The sequence below is a fragment of the Mauremys mutica genome, chromosome 9 (genome assembly GCF_020497125.1).
Source record: "Mauremys mutica isolate MM-2020 ecotype Southern chromosome 9, ASM2049712v1, whole genome shotgun sequence".
Classification (NCBI taxonomy): Eukaryota; Metazoa; Chordata; order Testudines; family Geoemydidae; genus Mauremys; species Mauremys mutica.
The window spans coordinates 5,577,224-5,602,509 of NC_059080.1; the positions used below are offsets into that span (position 1 = coordinate 5,577,224).

Consider the following 25,286-nt stretch of genomic DNA (forward strand, 5'->3'; position numbering starts at 1 on the left):
AATGCAAATTGAGATTTGAGGTATTTGTTGTACTAGAAGTACAAAAGGGGGGAATGTGGAGGCCAAGAATTAATTAATAAAGGTTTGAAGGGATCTTAATGTATGTTAGCTAATTAGCAGAGGTTAAGCTGTTACCCTGTATCTGGTGCAGAGTGAATTGTGTGAAAAGTCGTTATGACCTTGTGAATTGCAGTCTTGTTTTCTGTTCTGGTATTGCAGACAAATAAGATAATGAATAGGCTTATGTATAAACAAATGCAAATGTTTACTTTTACTGTCTGCAAGTTTGCTAGCCACTGTCTGTTAAGAAGGTATAAAGATTGTTATGATTGTTTTACTAATTGAGAGAGATCTGTTCAGGACAAGGGGCAACCCAGTTCCTGACACTCTCTCCCTCTTGTGTTCACTAGAGTATTATAATAAAGTATTTGTTTTTGCTGCACCTAAACATAAGCGAGAACTGAGTTTTCTTCGACACCGTCCACACCTGCAAGGCACATCCAGCACTGCAACTCCCTGGCTGCAGCGCTGGCTGTACACCTGGTCAGGTTGGGGTGTAGCGATTGCAGCGCTGGTGATCCAGCGCTGCTCATCAAGTGTGGAGACACACCAGCGCTTTTATTGGCCTCCAGGGAATAAGGAGATATCCCAGAATGCTTTTAACTAAATTACTCTCTTTGTTTTGTTATGCTGCCTCTCTTTGTTTTGTTGTGAACTCCGATCGGAGCTCCGTTGAACTGCTTATCTAAAAAACAAACACTGATCACAGCAAACAGGAGCTATCTGTACCTGGCTGTGAACGATCAAATGAGAGGCAGGGAGTGAATGTTTGCTTGACAGAGAAACAGCGTTGGATGCAGGCTGTTTGCAATTAAGACTAAGGGTTCGCGAACATTTTGTGATTTTTCAATCCAGGAAGCTAAACTGTTGGCTCCAAAAATCCACTCTCTCTATCTTCCCCACTCCCTGGCACAGTACACCACCCTCCACCCCCCTCTTTTGAAAAGCACGTTGTTGCCACTTGAATGCTGGGATAGCTGCCCATAATGCAGCACTCCCAACAGCGTTGCAAATGCTGTAAATGTGGCCACACACCAGCGCTGGTAGCTGTGAGTGTGGCCACACACCAGCGCTGGTCCTGCACAGCTGCATGACCAGCACTGTAACTCCCAGCGCTGCAACTTTCAAGTGTAGCCAAGCCCTAAGAAGCTGCTCCTTCTTGACTTCTCTTTTATGTTATTCAGGGCCGGCTCCAGGCACCAGCACAGCAAGCACTCTCACTTTCTGTAGCATCTTATATGTGTAGTTTATCATCTCAATAACCAAGCAGACATCTTGAACCAGTGAAGTCTCAATAGTTAAATTTAAACACAAACTGCCAGATCCTCAACTGGCATAAATTAAATTAGCTCCAAGGACTTCAGTGAATCTGCGACAATTTATATCAGCTGAGGATCTGGTCCAGAGGATAAAAATAATACTCTGCTTATTAAAACATATAATCAGTGCTTTAAAACTTACCACCGTATAATAATTCTTTGTAAGTTGAGGGCTTTCCTGTCCTTTTAATGCTTTGGGAGAGAGTGGTTTATCTGAACAAAAAAAACAACAAAAAACCCTGTAAATTATAAAGCAGAACTGCTATCATCCTATCAGGAAAATCCACATCTGTATCTTGTCCAGCAGACTGCAAAAAATCACATAGTCACAGAAAAAAGAGAAGCTCAATTGCAGGGATTTTTAAATGAAACCTGAAGCAAACTGAATGCATGCATGAAACTGACAGCTGTGTAAGTCTGGACAGAACTGCAACACAGCCATTCTATGATATTTACACGTTTTTTTCTAAAATAACTGGCAACCGTGCAACAGCAGGTGGGGTTTGCAGCAGGGGTTTTGCTTCAGCCAATCCGCAGAATTCAGATTTCATACTCCTAACTCTGGGGACTTCTGGGTTTTGGGGTTTGCTGTGGGTGATCTCTAATTCATGATTTATTTAAACACACCTTAATAAGTAGTTGCAAGTTGAGGTTCAACCCTGCAGTCCTTTGAAAGGCAAAATCCTCACTGAAATTAAGGGAGTTTTGAGTGAATAAGGAACAGACCAAAGCTGAAAGGCTCAAAGTTCAACCTACAGTACATCTTTCTCTTACATCCATTTGCTAAGATGACTCACAGTAGCCCCTTTTATCCAGTTGGTCTGTCCCCTCCTCCCACACCTCCCAGTCACTGTTGCACTGCTCTTTTCCCTAGAAAAAGCTAACTATGCCAACAACGTGCAGTGGTAAATTGCTGTGGGTTCACAAGGAAGAGAACAATACCTCTGCCTTAAGCTGCTCTTAACTTTAAGGGCCTAAAAAACCACATAATTGCCAGGAGGCGTTTCCATTTCGGGCATTGTTTCCTCTGTCTAGAAGAACGGGTTTGATGGTATGCCCTGCTCCTCCACCTGTACAGGTAATCAGCCCATACATGGGCTGCCCACGGGCTCATTCCTGCATTCCTTTGGTGTACCAAGCTCCCCTTGGTGTTAGTGGGAGCTCTGAACATATAGGAAGAGCTTGAGCGTTGCCAGGCAGAATAGACAGTGGTATTTTATCCTGTGTGTGCTCTTCTTGCAATCTCCAAAGCACACTCACAGTCACGCAGACAATAGGGGGAGAAGCTGAAGTTGATAAACTGAGCATATTTCAGACTGCAGCTTGTTGTATTTTCTATTTATTGCCCTTGCAGCATTTCCTGTCTCCTCCACAGAGGGTCCCTGTGCATCACTTAAAGCACCTGATGATGCTTTACTCCACACCGGTAGATATTATGGCCCCAAAATACACTGAGGATACAGCGCGAGTGCAAACAGCATCATGCGACTGAAGCACTGAAAAAAGGCAGAGCGACTCTGTTGTGCAGATGCATTCAAGCTGCAATGGTAACTGAATCAATGAGAGTTAATGTCTGTGTTCTAACATCTGCTGTTGTGTTATTTAGAGACTTTAATTATAAACCTGCAGCAAATTTATCTACAGCCTCTATTAACTTGGCCTAGGGGGCTTTGGTTCAGGTCCTTTCTGAGCTTTAACTTGCTTTAGGCTCTGAGGGCTCTAGGTAGGGAGACCAGACAGGAAATGTGAAAAATTGGGACAGGGGGTGGGGGGTAATAGGAGCCTATATAAGAAAATGACCCAAAAATCGGGACTGACCGTATAAAATCGGGACATCTGGTCACCCTAGAGCCTCTAGGGTAGAGGGGTGCGTATGTATGTACTGGCTTTTTCCGTCAGGATACCAGAGTCCATGTCTTGGCAGACGTCACAGGTAAAGAACTTAGGCCATTTTAGTGCCTTCCCCTTCCGTGCAGACTGCAAACCCTCCATGAAGCCTGGCACAACGAGCAGTGCCTGCATGACACTAGAGTGTGTGTGCAGGGTCAGCCCTGCAAGATGTTAGCAAAACAGCAGGCACAGGCCCTGCCCATAGGTGCTGGAACTAAGGGCGCTGGGGCTGCTGCTCCCCCCCGCCGGCTTGAAGTGGTTGCCATCCTATAAAGGGTTTAGTTTGGTTCATTGGCTCTCTATACAAATTGGGCTTCTCCATGCTAGGCCATTGTCAAGCCTGTGCAGAGGGCCAGCACAAGGTCCATCTATCCCCAAAATAGGGAAAAAATCCATGGCAACAGCTGGTGCTCACCTCCAAAATACTGGCCACAAAGGGCCTGGTTCACTCCACTGAAGTCAATGGAAAGACTCCAGTTGACTTAATGAGAGTTGGATCAGGCAGGTGCCTAAATATGGATCTAAGGGGCCTCACTTTAAGCTCCCACCTTTGAAAACTTTCCCCACTATTTAAAAATCTGCTGAAAGCAGATTTCAAAACTCAGCACATGAGGAGAGAAATCAGCTCCCTGAAACCACCCCCACCTCCACTCAGACGTCACAAGCCAGTCTGCAGTTACCTGGCGAACAGGTAACTGCTTCCTGCTTGACAGCCCAAACCTGCCCCCTCCTCCAGACGCCTGGAGGCCCTTGACAAACACAGCCAATCCCTTCTGCATGCCCAGCTCCGGAAGGGCTCCTGGCATGAGCACACGAACCAGGGTGCTGGGACTGGGGGGTGTCAGGAGGCAGGGTGAGGTTACAGGTTCAGCAGCTATGTGGATTCTCTAGTCCATCTCCACCCCCAGATATGGTGGGGGAGGGGAAGGGGGGCAGGGCCTAGAGCTGGCATACAGGCTACTTATTCCTGCTGCTCTTGCCCTGCAGCCTTTGCCCAGTGAATTCCTAGCACCCCATGGAGCTACTTGAGCTGGGTGCTAGAGGGAGGATTGGAGGCGAACAGATTTACAGATCTAAAGGCTGTCATGCTCCTCTTGGGCTTGCTGGGAGATTAGCTCCAGTGTGGCCCCTTCCTCTTACTTTATGAAACCTTCATTTTTCTGCTTCATGTGACTGACATTTGTTCCCTCCCCCGGCTTTCCCTGATAGACTCATTCTTTGAAAAAGCTGCAGCAGCAAGTCTCAGAGTCTTGGTCAACTGACTTGGGCTCCCGGGGCTCACACTACCCAGCTAAAACCAGCAGTGCAGACGTTCCCGCTCAGCTGGAGCCTGGCTCTGAGACCCAGCCAGGAGGGTGGGTCTCAGAGCCCAGGCAGGAACATCTACACTCCTAGCGTTAGCCCCATTGTACAAGCCCGACTCAGTTGACCCAGGCTCTGAGACCCACTGCCCCTGGGGGAAGGGGGAGTTGCAGTGGAGACGGATCCTATGACTCCACTGTAAAATCTTGGTGCAGCTGTTACATTTTCCTTAGACAAAGGGAAATAGCGGAAGGACTGATCTTATGCCCATGTTTATATTGCTGCTTGTAACTTCGCATGTATCAAAGCGATGGGTTCTCTGTATCACTACTTGCACCGGTAGTGATATAAACTCATAGATACACTGAGGCAGTGTGGGTTAGTGGACCAGGCACTGAAATGGGAATAAGGAGACCAATTTCCAGCTCTGCCACTGACCTGCTGGGAGACTTTGGGCAAGTCACTTCCTCGCTCAGTGCTCAGTCCCTCCCCCCCGCAGTCTATTTACATTGTAAGTTCTTCAGGACAGGGACTGTTTCTAACTATACCTATGTCCAGCGCCTAGCACAATAATATACTGATCTTGGTTACGGCTTCTAGACCCTGCTGTAATAAACAATAATAATTGAAAGGTAAAACTTTGTTTTCAAAAATATAACATTTGTCATCACAAAGTGGCTCCAAACGCGTAACAGATCTAACATGGGGAGCTCTATTTAAATGGAATTGGAACCACAAGAGGGCAGTTAACCAGGATGAGTTCTGACGTCATGATTGTTGCATAATTATGAAAAGTTACATTTCTGAAAATTTACAGGAAATTCAAGGCAAAACTGAAAGGAGTTAAGATTTCATCAGACAGGTTCTCTTCTCTTATGCTGCCTGCAGCTGAAGATGCATCTAGATAAAGCATACTGTGTGAAATCAACCAGAGCTCCATATAAACAAAGGAATCATTCCCTATGGCCATGTAGTTATTGCTGGCTTCCAGGCTGAAATTGTGAGCGTTCACGATACCGCTCCCAGGAATGGCTACATCAAAAGGAAAATATGCACCAGACACATAGAAAGGTCCTCAACAGAAAGCGAGCTCTGTGCTTAGAAACTGGAGAGACCAACTGGCCCCCACTTAAAACTGAAGGCAAATGCCATGGAGTCAACACAGCATGCTCTGCCCGTTTCTAAAGCCATGGAAGGTACTCTGCTCCCACTCTGTGCTGTTGGGGCTGAGCAGTTTCAGACGGGAGCGCTGGCTTGAGGTGGGAAGCCAACGTGGGAAGAAGCTGCAGACCAAGGCGTGCAAAGAGCGGGGCTGTCTCCTTCTATCCCTAGTCCGGTCACTATTTCTGGTACAGCACTGAGCACGCTAACAGTGCTTAACAAACAACTGCAATTCCTGAAAGGCGTCAGGGGACAAACTGCATTATCCTGTTATTCAATGAGCCACTGAAGATTTGCTTACCGGCAGACTTGATTTCTTTGACATAGTTACTGGGGAACCAGCCTGTTTTTCCATTCAATGTACCTTCCCACCAGCCCCCATCTTCAACTCTGGTGACATAAATAATGTCTCCTTTATTCACCGAGAGCTCATCTTCATTGGTCTGCTTAAAATTGAATCTGGCCTTTACCACCAACTGATAACTACCATTTTCGACCATCTCCTAAGGAAACAAACATTAAAGAGTATTAGAAACCAATTCAAGGGGTAACCAAAATTATACTAAGGTTATGAGGATACTATTCTTTGCATTTTTATACCACCAATAATATCACCCCCTTATCTAAAACCTTCCATCAGAAGATCATAATGTCTCTTATAAGCAATAATTAATCTTCACAATAGCATGAGAGGCAGATAAGTATTAGTATACTCATTTTGAAGATAGATATTCTGAAGCTCAGAGAAGTCCTTTGACTTGCTCAAGATCATATAGCAATCCAGTTGCAGGGCTGGGAAGAGAACTTAAACTCTGATTCCCAGTCCTCTGCTCTCGTCACTAGAATGTGTTCCCTCTCTCTATGATAGATCAATGGTTGTCACCATTAGGCTTGATATTAGATTTTAAATCAAGAGTACCACAGGTTTCGACTGCCTCCTTAACACTCTTGAAGTTATAGATGTTGTTCCGTGTAAATTAGTCTGGGAGCTGCTGGCAGCCGCGCTATGAGATGATAAACGTGAACATGGCCTTTCTGATGGTTGATCTGTTGAAGGAAAAACAAACTGAAATGTAATGTGTTTTACAAAATTGTCTCTATTTCCTCACAATTAAGAGAACAAATAAATGCACAGAACTATAAAGTCTCCAAATATTTAGGGGCTCAGAGCAGACAGCTGAATGCTGCAGTGCTTATTTTGACTGGACCAATGCCATTAACCATGTAAATAAATAGTTTAAGATGTGTTACATTTTAGCATGATAAGAGATTATGATATGTCATCCTCTAATGACTGACAGAAAACAACAGGAAAAATAAATCCCTACAGACAGCTAGTGGAGATTCTTCCTCCATTCCAACAGACAGAGCTTGCAGTTTTGGAATTAAGTTCTTGGTCTCTACTCTCAATGCCACCTGCATAAGATGTGGGAGATAAGTGGGTGGCTGGTATTTATGGCTATATTTCATGACCAATAAGTTTACTTGTTTCTACTCTAGCCACTTAAAATATTTGTCAGGTGATAAAAACCTGTTGGTCACTATAGACCTGAGCTATATTTAAACCAGCGGCATAAGTATTAGAAACTGCTTATACTACTATCAATCCCATGAACTATCCGGTCACCTGCACAACAGAATTTTCACTCGTATGCTTCCAAGCAGAGAAATCATGTTTCAAGAAATTATCACTCTCATTTACCCTCTACTACTGTGTCACATTTCCATGTTATCGGAAAAATAATCAAATCATGTGAGTTTCATATGCTGTCATTTGCAAATGAAGCAAAGGCAGATGTTATCATTTCAAGAAGCTGTAAAGTATAGGGGATTTAAAGACTTGCTGTAGGTACTCTTATTCCATTTAAATATAACATAAGAACGGCCATATTGGGTCAGACCAAAGGTCCATCTAGCCCAGTATCCTGTCTTCCGACAGTGGCCAATGCCAGGTGCCCCGGAGGGAATGAACAGAACAGGTAATCATCAAGTGATCCATCCCCTGTCACCCATTCCCAGCTTCTGGCAAACAGAGACTAGGGACACCATCCCTGCCAATCCTGGCTAATAGCCATTGATGAACCTATCCCTCCATGAATTTATCTAGCTTTTTTTTTTTAAACTCGGTTATAGTCTTGACCTTTACAACATCCTCTGGCAAAGAGTTCCACAGGTTGATTGTGCGTTGTGTGAAGAAATACTTCCTTTTGTTTGTTTTAAACCTGCTGCCTATTAATTTCATTTGATGACCTCTAGTTCTTGTGTTATGAGAAGAAGTAAATAGCACTTCCTTATTTACTTTCCCCACACGTGTCATGATTTTATAGACCTCTATCATATCTCCCCTTAGCCGTCTCTTTCCCAAGCTGAAAAGTCCTAGTCTTATAAATCTCTCCTTATACAGAAGCCGTTCTACACCTCTAATCATTTTTGTGGCCCTTTTCTGAACCTTTTCCAATTCCCATAGATCTTTTTTGAGATGGGGCAACCACATCTGCACGCAGTATTCAAGATGTGGCCATACCATGAATTTATATAGAGGCAATATAATATTTTTGTCTTATCTATCCCTTTCTTAGTGATCGCCAGCATTCTGTTTGCCTTTTTGACTGCCGCTGCACATGGAGTGGATGTTTTTAGAGAACTATCCACGACTCCAAGATCTCTTTCTTGAGTGGTAACATCTGCCATTTTGTTGCCCAGTCACCCAGTTTTGTAGCTCTTTGCAATCTGCCTGGGACTGAACTATCTTGAGTAGTTTTGTATCATCTGCAAATATTGCGACCTCACTGTTTACTCCTTTTTCCAGATCATTTAAGGCTATGTCTACACTGGCAACTGAATGACAAAACTTTTGTCGTTCAGAGGCGTTAAAAAACCACACACTCGAAAGATAAACTTTTGGCTGACAAAAAGTGCTGGTGTGAACAGCGCTTTGTCGGCAGGAACGCTCTCCTGCTGACAAAGCTACCGGCGCTCATTGGGAGTGGAAGTTTTTTGTTGGTGGGAGAGCTCTCTCATGGCGACGAACAGCAGTTACACTGCGTGCCACCTTATCTGTGGCAATGTTCATGAATAATTCTACCACTCCTTCTTGGCTGAATTCTTTTCCTCACCCCCATGTAATCGCATTGCCTGATGCACACAAAGTGAAATCTAATTCTTAGCTCCTTGAATTGTACTGTTGGTAGCAATAACTAACAGGATGAAAACCCACTTTGCAAAGACAGGGTGTTTTTCTCTAAAATGTACTGACATTTGATCAGACTCATTTCAGCTGTTTTCAGTGTTCTGAGGATGGGCAAACTGGCAGGACTGGCATGTGGCCAATTTTAGATGTTTTTCCCCATGATTTGTTTTGAAAAGGCAGAGTACATAAACCACAAGTCTCTATTCCTCAACCTATCCAAGCCATGAACAACAGTATCAAGAATTTTATCTGGTTACTGTAGATTTTAAAGTTTTACCTCCTTGTATTACTAGTTCTGTACGTACGTAAATATCCAGGGACAAATGTAAAACTGACTCTGACAGTTTGGCAGCAAAACCTATCATTTATGGTACATCAAATTGACATCCTACTTTACGCCTGCTCCAAAATGGAATGGTGCTGCATGTAGCTCGCCATATGTTGTCAAAATATGGTTAAACTAGCTGAGTTTTCTGTTCAGAGTTGGATGATACTATTTTAGGCATATCATCACAGCCTGATAGATCATATTATTATAGCCTGATTTTTTTCCCTAAAATGAAAGCCTAACACTTGATATGCAATGCAGAGAGCTCCTGCATTCTACCTTTACACACTATTATGGAAAACCAGAGTTACCTTGCACGACTGCATCCATGAAGTCACCACGCATATGGGCTTCACAAATATACACTGGTCTGGGTGTGCAAATGCATTGAGGGCGAGCACAAAGTCCTTTGCATGAGGAAATGGAGTGTGTGGGGAAGTATGTGCTCAGAGCAGCCACTAAGAGGAACCTCTGTTCCTGCCACAGGACAGCCAGGCAGCATCAGGGCAAGCTTCCCTGCACTGTCCCATTAAGATGACTCAGCTCCCAACTGGAGGGACCCCAGGATGCGGAGGCGTTTCACCCCAGTGCGCCACTCAGTCCTGGGCCTCTCTGGTGAGACCACACACCTGGGAGCCAATCTGTGCCATCTGTGGCGGTGGTTTCTGGGACAAGGTCTCCTGTTTCCTGGGAACTGGGTCAAGCCAGTGCTTTGACATTTTAGAACTATAGCTTTTTACCTCTCTCCTTTTCCCAAAGGTTTTTTCCCTCTGAGCAATGAATTATGTCACAGGCATCAAGCTATGCTAACTTTTAACAGAAAAAGCACGTGTTCAAACTGATGTTTCTCATGAAACTTCCTCTGATTCCAGTTTCACCGGCCCTTTTGGTAAAGTAACAACAGTGACTATTACACAGCAGAGCGATGCTCCAACTTTTACAACGACTGTACGAACAAAGTCTTCTGTTACCATGTTCACGCAGGCTCGTGGGGCGAATAGCTTCTGAAGTGGGTGAATGCAGCAATTGTGCTTTGGCACTTCAGTTGCATGAGCACAGATGTGTAGGGAAAGTGAGACAGTTTACCCCCAGCAAGCAGTGCTCATGAAAGCAAAAGCACTAAAATTCACAAGACAAAATAGATTTTCACTGTTATGCAGCCTACTGCATTCCAGATAGTTGGTGCCCTCTTCCTCCCCCCGGGTGGATGCATTTCAGATGCTCTATATGTAAATAGTTTCGGACAGAAAGGTGCTATATCGATGTAAAACTATTGTTATTAGACCATAAACACTGTAAGGATTGGTGCTCTGGAAATACCTGAGACATATACAGCAGACAGAGATTATAATAGTCTTGAACGATCTCCCAAATGTATTAGGCAGAAACCTTCTTTCCTAAAACATCTAGTTTGCTGGCAAATAGTCCTGTTATTTACATTTTCATAATAAATAATAATAATGATGATAGCTAATGCAACAATCCAGAGTATAGCATATATCACTAGCTCTATAATTAGATCACTTGTTATGAAGTTTGCTGACACTACAGAACTTTTCCCAGTTACATTATGTTTGGTAACATTTCTGCTACCATATCAGACTTTCTTCCTTTCCAGTTCTGAGATGTAGGACATATGCTGAGGCCATATGGGAACTATTTTGCTTGATGTATGTTGTATACATCCAAAGGCACTAAGGAATTAATGGGTACAGGAGATGGTTTCAACTGACTGAAAACAGGATCTTTGTTTCTTAAATGTTTATCTGTTCCTGAAGTTCATCCCTTAGCTGAAATAAATGTTCATTTGTGATGGTCATCATAATTTCAAAAGCCAACCAGTCAATATCAGAGAGGATTCTGAGTTCAGGTGGGTAAAAACACCAGAGCAGATGAAAATTGAAAACAAAAGATCCTGTTTTCATGCAAATTTGCCTTGCATACCTTCCAACTGACCTGCATTTTGTACTAGCATCCCATTGGCCCACAAGGATCTTCTGAATTGGCCCCATGAGATCTTCTCATTTAATAGGCCCACTAAGAAGATGCACTGAGGATGAATTGCTGATCGTGGGCTTCTCAGACAGCTGACTAACCAGCTGAAGCAGTGGATCAGCTGGCGACCTGGAGGTAAGAACTTGTATTTTCTTATCTAAGAGGAGCAGCATTCAGGAAAGGGAGACTTCTTTTAAAGGGGCATTGTCAGGTCAACTCAGGCCCAAAAATTAGGTTTTGTATAAATGTGGTTTTATAAAACCTCAGCTCAGCAAAAATGTTTCTATAGCATTTTAATTCCAATGAGAAGGTTTCTTCCTTGTATGTCAGTGTTCCCCTGCAGCATTGCACTAGTGCAAGAGGACTTGACAGCACAACTAACTAGGCAAGAGTGGGCATATTGTCCCTTCCCACCCTGAGAGAAATGCAAACTGGATTTTAAAATTCTTTCTGCATGAATAACCTGAGATGCAATTTGCAACATAATCAGGAAATATGAGAGGCTTTAAAGTATGTCATTTGTAACCTTGCAGAATTCTCTGGGCCCTGATCCCGTCACTGGGCACAGAGGTCTGCCTGTGTACATCCAGTTGCAAGATTGGGGCCATAACTACCTTCCCGCCTCCAACCTCTTTTCAGATCTGTGAAATGCAGACCTCTTGCCAAACCTACCCATTAAGGCATCCTGCTCCTCTCACCCCTCCCTCCCCCCCGCCCCCCGCCACTCTCCAGAATAGACTGTGCCAGGAATCTAATTCTTTCCTACGGTCAGTACGGAGTGCAGGGAGTTCTACCTAATAAAGTAAGACTGTTTCCCCACTCATGGTGTTTAGTGGTTTGCTTTTGAACCTTCTCACTTTATATCTGATTTGACAGAAAATAAGAATGAGGAAAATGTGAGAGAACAGCTAAATATGGAGAAGGGACAAACCAGATTTGCTTTGCCTGGATGACCTACTCCTGCACTGACCAGAGCAGACAGTACTGTCAGTGGCACAGTGCACATAGCGGGCATCTGATTCCTGATCAGGGACACACACTTCACAGACCTACACAAGGGAAAGCAAAGGTCATTGACACATTGGACGGAGTGTCTGGGAATTCTGTGTGTTTAGACATTTGACAAATGTCCAATGCAGATGGGTCTACTTTTTTGTTCAACCTTTAAAATGTACCATTTAAAATTCAATGCTTGCATTTGTTGGGGCTAGAGTCTCATTTATATTAAGGCCCATTTATGCTGATGCACTTGAAGGTCCATCTCTACAGCCAGAACCATGTAAAGGACCATAGTGTAAACAAGATTCTAACCTCCAAAACACATCTCTCAGGAAGCACATTTCAGTCCTAAATCACTAGAAATGCAAATGTTAATCCCACTGTACCACACGCTCCAGGGGGGCAGTTCTGTCTGCCAAACCTTTGAAAATAATTAGAAATCATGTGTTACTAAAAATAGCAGACCATATTTAGAGGTAGACTTTTTTTTTTTTTAAAAAGATAAGAGTTTTCATACCTTCAGTAGCTTTGTTTACAGCTGCTAAGGTACTCAGCACCTTGGAGAAATTTTCTCCGGCATACAGATCGCGTGCATCAAAGAGCTGTAAAAAAGGAACTATGTCAGTTTAACACAAAACATTTTATAATCCCAGTCTTACTGGCTCACTCTGGTAAGCAACGACAGTGATTATTAAATGGTCAAAAACCCCTAAGCATCTTTGTGGCATTTCAAATATAGGAAGAGGTTTTGGAGTTGATTTGTTCAGCTTCCTTTTAGCTTAGTGGGGTTAAACTGGCAACAGATGTTGGAAAAAGGTGCATGTACCCATGCAGAGCAGGATGCTATGGACATGAAAGGAAGAACTGTGTGATGTTTGCAAATGAGGGTCAGATCTTGCTCCTCTTGAAGTCATTCAGAGTTTTGTCACTTGCTTGGAGGAAAGGAATGATTTTCACTGCCATTTTAGTTATCTAAGCTAATGGGACTGAGAGTGTAAATACTTTAACAGCGAAGGGGCCCAAACCAGGATGTTCTGCACTTACAACCTGGCATGCAGTACACCTTGACAGTTATCCCAGGCAGCCGGCACTCACTATCCAGTATATAAGGCATTCCATTCAAAAGGATTCATTGCTCCAGTTAGCAGGTGGAAAAAATATATATCAATGGGAAGGGTTTTATTTTCATGCCAGTGACCTGTTGGGTTCAGTGGATCTTCTGGACCTGGCCTGTTAGAAACCATCATCACCATGGAGATAAAATTCTGCATTGTAAGTGGCATTCACTGTTACACATTGATCCAGCATAACAGACGAGATGCTTTGGGGGTTTTCAAAGCACTCTAGCATCAGTCTCACTCTTTGATATGGGAGAAATTCACCTTAGTGCAGAGGGTCTGTGAAAATCCTTTCAAACCACTTGAGTGGGGTTGAAGAGGTACACGAAGCCTTGTGTGGGGACACCACCTGCTCATTCGGAGGTATACCTTGTACTGGAGCTAGAGCTATAGTTCTGCAAAGCCAATGAGCACGGAAGGCCTTAACCACTGTCCAGTCAGACACTATCCACTGACAGATTCTCCCGGTGCACTAAAAAGTACTTAGTGAAAACAAGCACAAGATCATTCATTATCTTAAAAAACTCACAGAAAGAGGGGTTACTCTTTAACAGGGCCCCTTTTCATTTCCTACATAGAGTTCCTCATGCACGTTTACCAAATTCCTAATAAAGTCAGAAGTAAAAAGTGCCTTTGCCCTCCTCCGAATCCAAGTTTCTATATTCTCTCTCTCTAGACATATGTGCCACACACATCGCAGAGCATCTGAGCAGTAGGCATTACACAGTAGGTGAGGAAGACAATAACATGCAGTTCTCGGTTTTAAAAATCTATATAACCACTTGGATCCTTGCAGTCAGGCATTCTAGGAGAATGTCATCTGCAAGAAGAGGTATTAAAACCACCCCTGATAAAACTCTAATAAGTGGAAGCAGAAGCCTCCCCATTTAGAGTTGTATGAAAGAGTGTGTTAAACTTAGTAGCTCTCTTTTCAAACGACACTACTCCAAACTACCCAGACTTATCCCTTTGATACTTCTATAACTCTGTAAGATTGAAGGAAGTTTCCACATATATATTGGGGATACTCTAAGCAGATCTTCTAATGCGTGTGCTGAATCTATTATTGGGTTTGTTTCTGTCAGACTCCCACAGGAGTGGACCATACACGATCCACTGGTGTCTGAAGTAGTTTTCCTGCAGTAGGTGCCACTTGAGCAAGGGTTTCAGCTTTAAATAGCAACATTAGTTCCTCCCTCAAAAGACAGGCTAAAAGAGCTCATGAATACAGTGACCCCATGGGCAGTGTATGTTATGTCATATTAACATGGCTTCATTCTGCCAAGCCGAAGATGAAAGTAAACACTGGGATTGCAATGTTTGCTTATGTTTTCTCTGCTGTGTCATTTTCTGGGTCATGTCCTTTTCTTTCCACTTCAGCAGTCAAGGAAAACAAGCCCAGACTTGCAACGGTGGCATCAGTATTTTTTTTTAAAGGAGTGATTGAGAACAATTCTTCAAGAAAGCAGTGATCTCTCCAGACCCAGAATGAATGGGTGCGCTCATCTTCATTAGACTTATCCTCTGTGTGTGTGCGCACGCACATGTGCAAAAGAGATGGTGATGGAAGGAAAGAAAACAACTTTTAGGTTTATCTACATGGGGGAAATTGACCAGAATAGCGCTCTGAAATAACTGTGTCCATGTAGGGAATTATTCTGAAATAACTACTGCACTTGAAATTCACTCCATAGCTTATTCCAGAATAACTTTCCATGTAGACAAGCCCTTACTTGTAAGATATAAACACTTCTCCTTCTGTTTCTCCTGTCCCTAATTTTGTTCTCTTAATTAAAGATGAGCTGCAAATCCAAAAGGAGAAGTGTGTGTGGCACTTTCCACTGATACTTTATGATAGTAAAAGACAAGAGGCCAGCTCCTCAGCTGGTGTAAATCAGTGTAGCTTCACTGAAGTCAACGGACCTACGCCAATTTACCCAAACGGAGTCATGGTGTTTTTCCTACATTAGAAATAACAGATCCTGGCTTCCTCCTGTGGAAACATGTGGCCGCACTGGTGACATCATATTAGGATAAAATCAACTGCAGCTTTCCCAGTCCTCAGCTGTAAGGGGCAGAGAGGAAGTGGATAGAGGTGGGAGCTTGGAGGGAGATTAGAAGAGCAGCAATCCTTTCCTGTGGAGCCAGGTGCTAAAGGACAAATCAAAGAAGACAAGGCCATTGTAGAGAAGCTAAATGAATTCTTTGCATCAGTCTTCACTGCAGAGGATGTGAGGGAGATTCCCACATGAGCCATTCTTCTTAGGTGACAAATCTGAGGAACTGTCTCAGATTAGGTGTCAGTGGAAGAGGTTTTGGAACAAACAAATAAATTAAACAGTAATAAGTCACCAAGACCAGATGGGATTCACCCCAGAGTTCTGAAGGAATTCAAGTATGAAATTGTAGAACTGCTAACTGTGGTATGTAACCTATCATTTAAATCAGCCTCTATATCAGATGAATGGCAGAGAGCTAATGAAATGCTGATTTTTGTAAAAAGGCTCCGAGGGCTATCCTGACAATTGCAGGCCAATAAGCCTAACTTCAGTACCAGGCAAATTGGTTGAAACTATAGTAAAGAACAGAATGATCAGACATACAGATTAACATGATATGTTGGGGAAGAGACAACACGGTTTTTGTAAAGGGAACCCATGCCTCACCAATTTTTAAGGAGGTCAACAAACATGTGGACAAGGGTGATTCAGTAGATATAGTGTACTTGAATTTTGAGAAAGCCTCACCAGAGGCTCTTAAGCAAAGTAGACAGTCATGGGATAAGGAAAGGTCCAATTAATGGATCAATAACGTTTAAAAGACAGAAAACAAAGGTGGGAATAAATGGCCAGTTTTCAGAATGGAGAGAGGTAAATAGCAGAGTCCCCCAAGGATCTATACTGGGACCAGTGCTGTTCAACATATTCATAAATGATCTGGGAAAAGGGGTGAACAGTGAGGTGACAAAGTTTGCAGATGATACAAAATTACTCAAGATAGTTTATTTCAAAGCAGACTGTGAAGAGTTACAAAGGGTACTCACAAAACTAGGTGACTGGGCAACAAAATGGCAGATGAAATTCAGATGATAAATGCAAAGTAATGCACATTGGAAAACATAATTCCAACTATGGGGGAGGGATAGCTCAGTGGTTTGAGCATTGGCCTGCTAAACCCAGGGTTGGTTATGAGTTCAATCCTTGAGGGGGGCCACTTAGGAATCTGGGGCAAAATCAGTACTTGGTCTGGCTAGTGAAGGCAGGGGGCTGGACTCAATGACCCTTCCAGTTCTAGAAGATAATTTAATGGAGACATACCTATTACTTATTTTTTTATTAATTAACTATGCAATCAAAATGATATGGTCTAAATTAGCTGTTACCACTCAAGAAAGAGATCTTGGAGTCATTGTGGACAGTTCTCTGAAAACATCCAGTCAAAAAACCTAATAGAATGTTAGGAACCATTAGGAAAGGAATAGGTAATAAGATAGTAAATATCATAATGCCACTATATAAAACCATGGTACACCCACACCTTGAATATAGTGTACAGGTCTGGTCGCTCCACCTAAAAAGATATGTTAGAATTGGAAAGGATATACAGAAAAGGGGAACAAAAATAATTAAGGGATGGAATAGCTTCCGTCTGAGGAGAGATTAAAAAGACTAGGACTGTTCAGCTGAGAGGAGAGAAGAGATGACTAGGGGGGTTATGACAGAGTCTACAAAATCATGAATGGTGTGGAGACAGTGTATAAGGAAGTGTTATTTACCTCTTCACATACCCAAGAACCAGGGGTCTCCCACTGAAATTTATAGGCACCAGATTTAAAACAAACAGAAGGGAGTACTTCTTCACACAGCACACTGCCAACCTGTGGAACATGTTGCCAAGGGATGTTGTGAAGGCCAATATATAAGTGCGTTCAAAAAAGAATTAGATAAATTCATGGAGGATTGCCACTGATGAGCCTATTAGCCAACATGGTCAGGGACACAATCCCATGCTCTGGGTGTCCCTAAACCTCTGACTGCCAGAAGCTGGGACTGGATGATAGGGGATGAATCCCTTGATAAACTGCCTTGTTTTGTTCATTCCCTCTGAAGCATCTGGCACTGGGCATTGTCAGGTGACAGGATACTGCGCTAGATGGACCATTGTCTGACCCAGCCTGGCCATTTTTAATTTCTTACGGTCTGCAGAAGGGAGAGACCGTCCACTCATATTATATGAGAGCTGTCGCTGCTCAGCACCTCTGAAAATCAGGCCCTAACATATTTAGCAAGTCACTAACTGAGAACAAAACCTAGGGATGTGTGTGAAAGTTTTGGAGTATCTGGATTTATTATAAACTCAGCATGTGAATGAGGTTCACCAAGGGTTAAGACCCTTTTAGCAAACTGGAAATGAATTAGGGCTTTGGATGAAAGAAGGCAAATTTGCATGGTTCTAACATGAAACTAGCAAAACTCAGACCATTAGCACAAGCCCAAAACCCAAAGTGAAACAGACAGCAAGGATATAGACCCATGTGACCAAAACAGAACAAAGATTTGTGAACTAAAACAACAGCTGTAGTCCCACCTGCTGCTCTAACTACTAGGCAGTCAGTCCCTTTCGGCAATTAGGACCCTAATCCTGCTTCCACTGAAGTCAATGAGAGTTTTGCCATGGATTTCAGTAAGAGCAGGAACAAGTCCAAACTTCTATATCTGTGAAAATATTATATCTGCATAATGCATCTGTGAAAACCAGCAAAACTGAGATTTTCCAGAACAGTGGGGAATGTTTTTATCAGCACTATCCAGTCCTTGCTCTAATGGAGAGAATTTCCTCCAGGAAGATTCTGCACAGCACAAAAGAGCTGGTCCCACAGTCTTAGCAGCACTACCTTGGTCACACCTCCTCCTTTCCTAACACCCTAGGTACCGGCCAGTCCTTGTGCACTGTACCACTTCTGTGCATGGCACCTTCTCCTCATAAAGAGCAAATCCGTTTTCCAACTTGACCACCATAAATGTCACTTATGCAACTTGTGCCGGTCCAGAGACATTTGGGACCCTGGTATTTCTTGTTTGCTTGGGCCCCACCCCCTCCTATTTCACCCAGTACCCATCACCCAGAGCTGAGCTCCGGGCCCCGGAACAATGGTTTCTGCTCCCCACCAGCCTTGGTTGCATCCTCTCGCCAAACGTAAATAGCACCGAACATTAAAATATGTAGACAGCGGCGTCAGGCAGTACGGGGCACGGGCCGCCCTAGTTCTGCGTGCACTAAGCACACGGGGGGAAGCCGGGCACAAGGGGCGAGTCGCTTTACCGGCTGCCACGGGAGGTCAGAGAAGGGTCTGCAATGCCAGGCGGCGAGCAAGGGACTTGGTGGTGGAGGCTGCCGGTGAATCAACGTGCGGCCGTGCTCCGGGCTGCATGCCGAGAGGACGGGACACTTCCCACGCGCCCTACCGCGGGCAGGGCGGGCACCAGACCCCAGCTGCGGGGCAGGGGAAGAGGGGGCAGCCCGGCGCGGGGGGGGGACCCCAGGGCAGCAGGGCAGGGCACGGAGGGGCTGCCACGGGGCACCCGGGGCAGGACTGGGCAGGGAGCGGCGCGGGGGCGGCGGGCACTCACGGCAGGAGCAGCGGGCGCTCAGTCTCCACGCGGCGCAGGGCGGCGTGGCGGCCACCCCCGGGGCATGACCGCGGCCCCCGGGTCTGTCCGCGGCGGAGGCGGCGCTGCTGGGTGCGGAAGGCGGCTGCTGCTGGCTCTGACCCGGAGCCGGATCGCGGCCCTAGGAAGGGGAAGTGACAGGGAGCGCCTCCCCCCAGCGCGCACGCTGCGCCCGGGTCCGGGGAGCGCAGGGCCAGGGCGCCCCAGCCCAGGACGAGCTGCGGCTGCCCCCTTCCTTGGCGCGCCACCGGCGGTTCCCGGCGCACAGAGCTGCTCCCCGGCCCTGCACCCCACACTCAGCACCCGGAGATGCCTAGTGCCCAGAGCATCTCTCGCCAAAGCGAGTGTATCCAGCTTGCAGCCTCACCAAACGCTCGGTGCATCGGCTAGCAGCTTCGTACCAGCCCCGCGCGGAAGGCAGCCCTGGGAACAGGTTAAATAAGGGAGAAACTCAGTTTCCTCTCTGCCAAAGGAAAAAGAGCTCCCTCGCTTCGCCCCCGCTGGGGAACGGGGAAGCGCTCTGGCTTGTGCAGGAGCTCACCCATCCTGTTTCCATCTATTTTAATCACTACCTCTAAAATATTGTCATCCCTCTGCCCAATAGTAGCATATGCCAGGGCCTGAAGTCAAGCTATTTTCTTAGTGTAACTTGTTTTATTTACACGATTTGCATCAGTCCCGGAACAAAGGTGGTCACAAAATCAACCAGAGAATCCTTGCTTTCGGGATTCTCCACCCAAACGCCAGCGCACGGTTCTCTACCGCAGGAGAACCAGCTCTCCTACTAATTGCCACAGCTCCCTCAAATAGAAACCCACCAAACTAACACTGCAGCTTTTCCCCATAGCCAGCCAACAGTGCTCCTGCGGTAGGAAAAAGAGGAACTTGTCAGACTATATGCAACAGCACATGCTGGTGCTCCCACTATCACAATACCTTACAATGGAAAATTAGTAGTAGTAATGACCAACAGAACTGTCAGAAATATCAAGAGAAGGTGATAGAAACCAATATGGATCTGATATCCAGGTGGGATAAAGGCAGAAAAAAAATCCAATAAAAGCCCAATATCAAGAGAACAAAGGCAAAGAGACAACAGACTTAAAATGAAAGCGTCCCCTTTTCTAAACTTTTTTAAAATAGAGACAAATTGCTATGCAGTGCCTTGTGAAAGAGTCACAGTTTAATCAAGGAAGTGACATTTTAAAAAATAAAATGTAATTGCCACAAGATAGCAAACTCAAAGCCTCCTGGCTCTGGGTGTCCATATGTTCAATTACAACCCTGCTTCCATGAAGTGTGAAATTCCCAGTACACTTCAGCAAAGTATTCTCCAGCAGTCCCAACAGAGAAAATAAGGAATGTGCCAATACCTTCTCGCTCCCTAGAAATGGTCCTTTCAGAACAAGCCTGGGGTATGTTGAGGTGGGAGGGAGTTTATTGTAGATTATGTAATACCAGATGGCATACAACACCCTGTCTTCTTTTCTTTCTTTCCTTCCTTCCTTCCGTCCAGTTTTTAATTCTCTTCAGTTAGCCTACCTTTCAGTCAGGTAGCTCAGGTTTTCCCATTGTCTCACCTGACTTTCTCTCTTCTTCCTTCTCTCCATCTCTTCTCTGTATTTTCTATCCTAGGCTTGGTGTTTCCCTCATGCCTGAGTGGGTCTGAGCTTTCCCTGGGGAGAGCAAACCCTCCCTACATCTCACCAAGTTCATTCATTTCATCTCCCTCCCCATCTCTCCCCACTGAATACAGCTGGCTGAAATTCTTCCAATTTAGACATAATATTGAAATTGGAAAAAAAGGGGGACATGATTTTTTTTGCTAAACTCCCATTTTTGACTAACTATAGTGCTAGTTCATATTGTTCAAATTTTGAAGTAAGTGCCAGTTCTCCTATTGGCCTCAGAGATGATACTTTCCATAAGTAAAATTCAGTGGCGGTACCTGAGTGAGTAAGGCTTTGCAGTATCTGACCCCTTTGTGCTAAAGTTAAGGAAAAGCAAAATTCCTGTTTTCAGAGATGTTTTTTACAGTATGACTGTTTCTGGTATTTCTGATAATTATGTGAAAACCAAGGAATTATTTGTTTAAATAATGGCTTTTTATTAATGTCCTGTGCTTCAATTAATATACAGACTAGCCACCAGTCCAGTGGTTTGGGCAATTATCTGGGATGTAGGCAATCCTGGTTCAAGTCCCTACTCTGCCTGATTTGGAGTAATTCTTCCACATCCCAGGTGAGTGTACTTGGATATTCTGGTGTGAGTCTCTTGTTCTCCCTCATTTTGACCAGAAATTCCATCCTGAACCCGAAAAGCCTTTCAGAAGAAAGTTTGGTCTAACCTGACATGTTTCTGCAAATCAGCATTTTCTGACAAAAAAAGTTTTGTCAAAAAATTCCCAACCAGCTCTACTTATTTCCCTCTAAAACAGTATTTTCTCCTCAGATTCATCATTAGCACTCTAAGGAAGTTAATGCCAAATTTTCAAATAAACTTCCATAGTAAGATGTCATTGTAACTGTGTGAAATAAGAGGCTTTTTTTTAAAAAGGCTGTTTTAAATCAACTCAAGGGATGCCACATGACCAATCTGAAAGAACACAGCAAAATTAGCTGAACTTCTATTTTTAAGAATCAGCACAGTCATTTAGGCCCTGATCCCACAACCTGTTGTGTGTGGGCACACCCTTCCACTCACATTGGGGTTAGGCTTGGGCACAGGAATCAGCTTGCATTCATTGGGACCATATAAAAGGCCCATTCCGCAACCCTTACTCATTTAAACAGATAATATTTACGTAAATAATCTCTTTGATTTCATTGACTTTTTTTGTGTGAATAAAGGCTACATCTATACAAGCACGTTTTGCAGAATCAGGCCCAATATTTGTACAGCATTTTAGAATCCTGTTGTAATAACTGGGGTCTATCAGGCCTACCCCAATTGTAAGTTTAGCTGCTGAAAAGTAGGTGAAAGTTTATAACACTTTCTTCCCCACTAAGAAGGGCTGCCTGACAAAATAAGACTAATATATGCTCTATGTGAAAAAGGGATTTAGATAGTTTTTTATTTTGTTCCATTAACCAGGCAATTTGAATTCCAAAATGCCTTCTTCTGATTCTTCGTTTCCTCCTGTGTATCCTGATCAATAAATGTCTAACTTTGGCATGAATTTTCTAGTATGTTTGCCATGGAATTAAGTAGGCCAAGGTCTCTGTACTCAAAACCTGAAGTCTTATTTAACTGTTTAGTGTTGTACAGAGACAGGGTCATGTTAATACCTTTGACTCCCTGGAACCATTTATTCTATCACAATTAACACAATTGTGAGGAAAGACCTTGGATAAATGTAAAGTAGTCTTAATATTACTAACATAAAGCCAATTCAAGCAGGGCTGAGGATTGCATGAACTTTTCTTTAGTACCAAAAAATCTTCAACAGGATCAAACTGCTCAGCTTTCTCTAGAAAGAATGTTATTTTTAGTATATGTTTCTATTTCAACATTTAGTTTCATCTCAAAGACTTGAAAGGTAGTCTGTTCAACTCTGAGACACTATTACATTTGCAACATCTCTCTGAATCCCTGTCCCAAATATTAAGGAATCCAGACTCTCATGTATTTTACTAAAACAAGAATAATGATCAATTTAATTTCCTGTTATGTGGTCTCATTTAGGAACATTCACAAGGGAAACATTAGCAGAATAATAATTTAAAAAAGTGTAATGGAGAGAAGTGGAATAACTTACCTCCACTTTAAGTGCGGCACAGCCTTTTAAAAACTCCTGAATGTTACTGATGCAATCTGCTTCATTTTTGGGCTCCAGACAATACTAAAGAAACAAAACCCAGACATGATTATTGTATTACCATCAGGATAGTCTCTGCTCAGCAGGCTTGCATGGATATTTGACATATGCATCTTATTCTGAATTAGGGAAGCTTTTTAGAGGGAGGTATGGGGGTGGTTGGCAAGCTGTTGAACCAGGAAGAGCCACTGGAGGAAGTGATGCATAAATCTAAATGGTCGGCATATTGTTTTGAATGTCAGCATATGACACTGCCCTAAGTGATAGTGAGAAGCTTGACCTTTATCAGCCCACTGCCCCAAACCACCACTACATACATAAATGGAGATATATATCCAGTTAGCTCAAGTTATTTTTTTTTAAAAGGCTCCTGTTCTATAGGATGGGGAGGAATCTGTTTTTTCTATCATTTTACTGACAGCCTGTCCTGTGTTGCCATTTCCTATCTCTCATCAAGCTCCTTCCGCTTTTCTGTTTGCAGTTACTTATTGCTGATTTGAACGGTCTGCCTACGTACCAAGTAAAACTATAACACGATGTACTGATTTGGTTTAGCAGCTTCAAAACATTGCAAATGTATTGGCCAGACCAAATACAAACTGGCACTGATGAAAGGTACTTTTATTCCTAGTTGAGTCCCTTCTCTATCTTCTTATTTTTCCTGATTAGCAAGATATTAGTACATTCTTTATGGAATTGTCTTGAAAATTCAAGCATTATATTTACAAGTCATAGATACATTATCTAAAACTTGGAGATTTGACCTCTGGTTGAGTAAATAAGTATTTCTATTTCAAATACAAGAGCATGCATGAAAGTCATGCCAGGATTTACGCCATGCATGCATAATTCAGCCAATTCCAATTGTAAATGCAAGCAATATGCTTTTGTGATTGTTTGTTTCTTGTTGTTGACAACATTTCTCTAAGAGATTACAAATTTTTAAAAAGCTACAATCCAAATTTATATTTTACTTATATCCAACTAACAATACAGTATCTTTGACACAGATAAAATACTGAAGTCTCTCTGAAACTCAGATGGCATCTTTCCTTGCTTCCCTCCTCTAAAAAGTCATTAGAAACAGTGCCTGCTGGTAAAATATCGTGCTTTGGTTTCTCAGAGTATTAGAGACATGCAGCAGTGTGGCAAGATGCTCCTGCCATAGTGACTACCAAAATACACTTAAGAAGTTACCTTTTCCACATGTCCTGGAAGAAGCCGATTAACCAATTTGCAAAGTACTACTCCATCTTTCAGAGAAGCTTTCAGGAACTGCTCTGGATCACCTATCATCTTTTTGGGGGAATTTAAAACTCCTAATGAAATAAGCCATGTCACAATTCGCTCTTCTGGATTCATCGTTAAGAATTCTGCCTTCACTGCAGAAGTTTAGTGCAGCTACGAGCTCTAACCCACATCCGTGATTGCATCTTCCTGCCTCTTCTAGTGACTGCCGAGCTAAAGTTTGAAACAACTTTTAATTCTGCATTGAAAGCCTCTGAACGTGTGATTTTTTAAAAAACAGAAGCTTTGCTCATTCTAAATGAAGAAACAAGTTTGTGGCTGTCTAAATGGTTTCAGGTCCTTTATTATTGTGCTTAAATATGGTGAAAGTAAGTAGAACTTTTGTGTTGCACGGTTGCTTGTAAATAAAAATGAATATCCTCTCTCTGTTTAGATATTTATATCACACCCATCAGTAACTTATCTGAGTACTTTATCCTAATATAGGCGAGCAATCCTGAAAGTTATTAAGGATGTGAGTAATTACCCTTGTGTACTATACTATAGTACCACTGAAGTCAATAGCAATACATGAGTAAAGTTATGCATCTGTTTAAGTGTTTGCAAGTGTGCGCAGAATCAGGACTGCAGTAAACAATTAAGAGCTTGAAAATTTAATTGAAAAAAATCAATAAAGCATTTTGAAATAATTGTTTAATTTTTGTGACAATTTTTACAATTCTTACATAACGTGTTTATAGAACATTGAATTTTTCCATTTTCAAAATCTTAAATGTTAGAATTAGTTTTTCAGGCAGTTTAGCCACACAGTGAGATTTCTTCTGCCCTCTCCTTCCCCCACCCCCACATCCCTTGTTTAAAATATCACTGTTGAAGTTATTTTGAGCACAGAAAAATGATAAATGGACATTTTAGATAAAAATATTGAGAACATGAAGTTTCACAAAACACAGAAAAAAAGCACATTTTCCACTGGAAACAGAAGTTTAAACTATTTTCAACAAGTTCTACTCAGAACACACCATTCTAAAACACATGAACTACTCCACTCTACTTTGGAAAGTTAAAAGAAAATCTGGCTACTGTAGTGTGAATAAAGAACTCACATGAGACAGATCTCAGAGAAAGTAAAGCCCATTCATTCTTTGTAGCAATTTAGAACAGAGCAGCTGTCCTTTCTTCTGTTCTCT

At 43.1% G+C, this 25,286-nt stretch overlaps 1 protein-coding gene across 3 annotated transcripts in view; it reads right to left on the reverse strand.

Annotated features, from left to right (window-relative positions):
- Window positions 1-24,737, reverse strand: part of ARHGEF6 (Rac/Cdc42 guanine nucleotide exchange factor 6) — a 65,158-nt gene extending 40,421 nt beyond the window's left edge. For 2 of the 3 annotated variants that reach the window (XM_045030889.1, XM_045030888.1), the window contains exons 1-6: window positions 24,046-24,737; window positions 22,789-22,872; window positions 12,762-12,846; window positions 6,652-6,779; window positions 6,034-6,235; window positions 1,522-1,592 (exon numbers count right to left, since the gene is read on the reverse strand). In XM_045030889.1, coding sequence (XP_044886824.1) covers window positions 1,522-1,592; window positions 6,034-6,235; window positions 6,652-6,779; window positions 12,762-12,846; window positions 22,789-22,872; window positions 24,046-24,210 — 735 coding nt within the window. In that variant the 5' untranslated portion in view covers window positions 24,211-24,737. Of the gene's footprint in view, window positions 1-1,521; window positions 1,593-6,033; window positions 6,236-6,651; window positions 6,780-12,761; window positions 12,847-18,992; window positions 19,139-22,788; window positions 22,873-24,045 lie in introns of those variants that run through there. The other variant, XM_045030891.1, reaches the window with a different exon arrangement.
- Window positions 24,738-25,286: the final 549 nt, after the last annotated feature.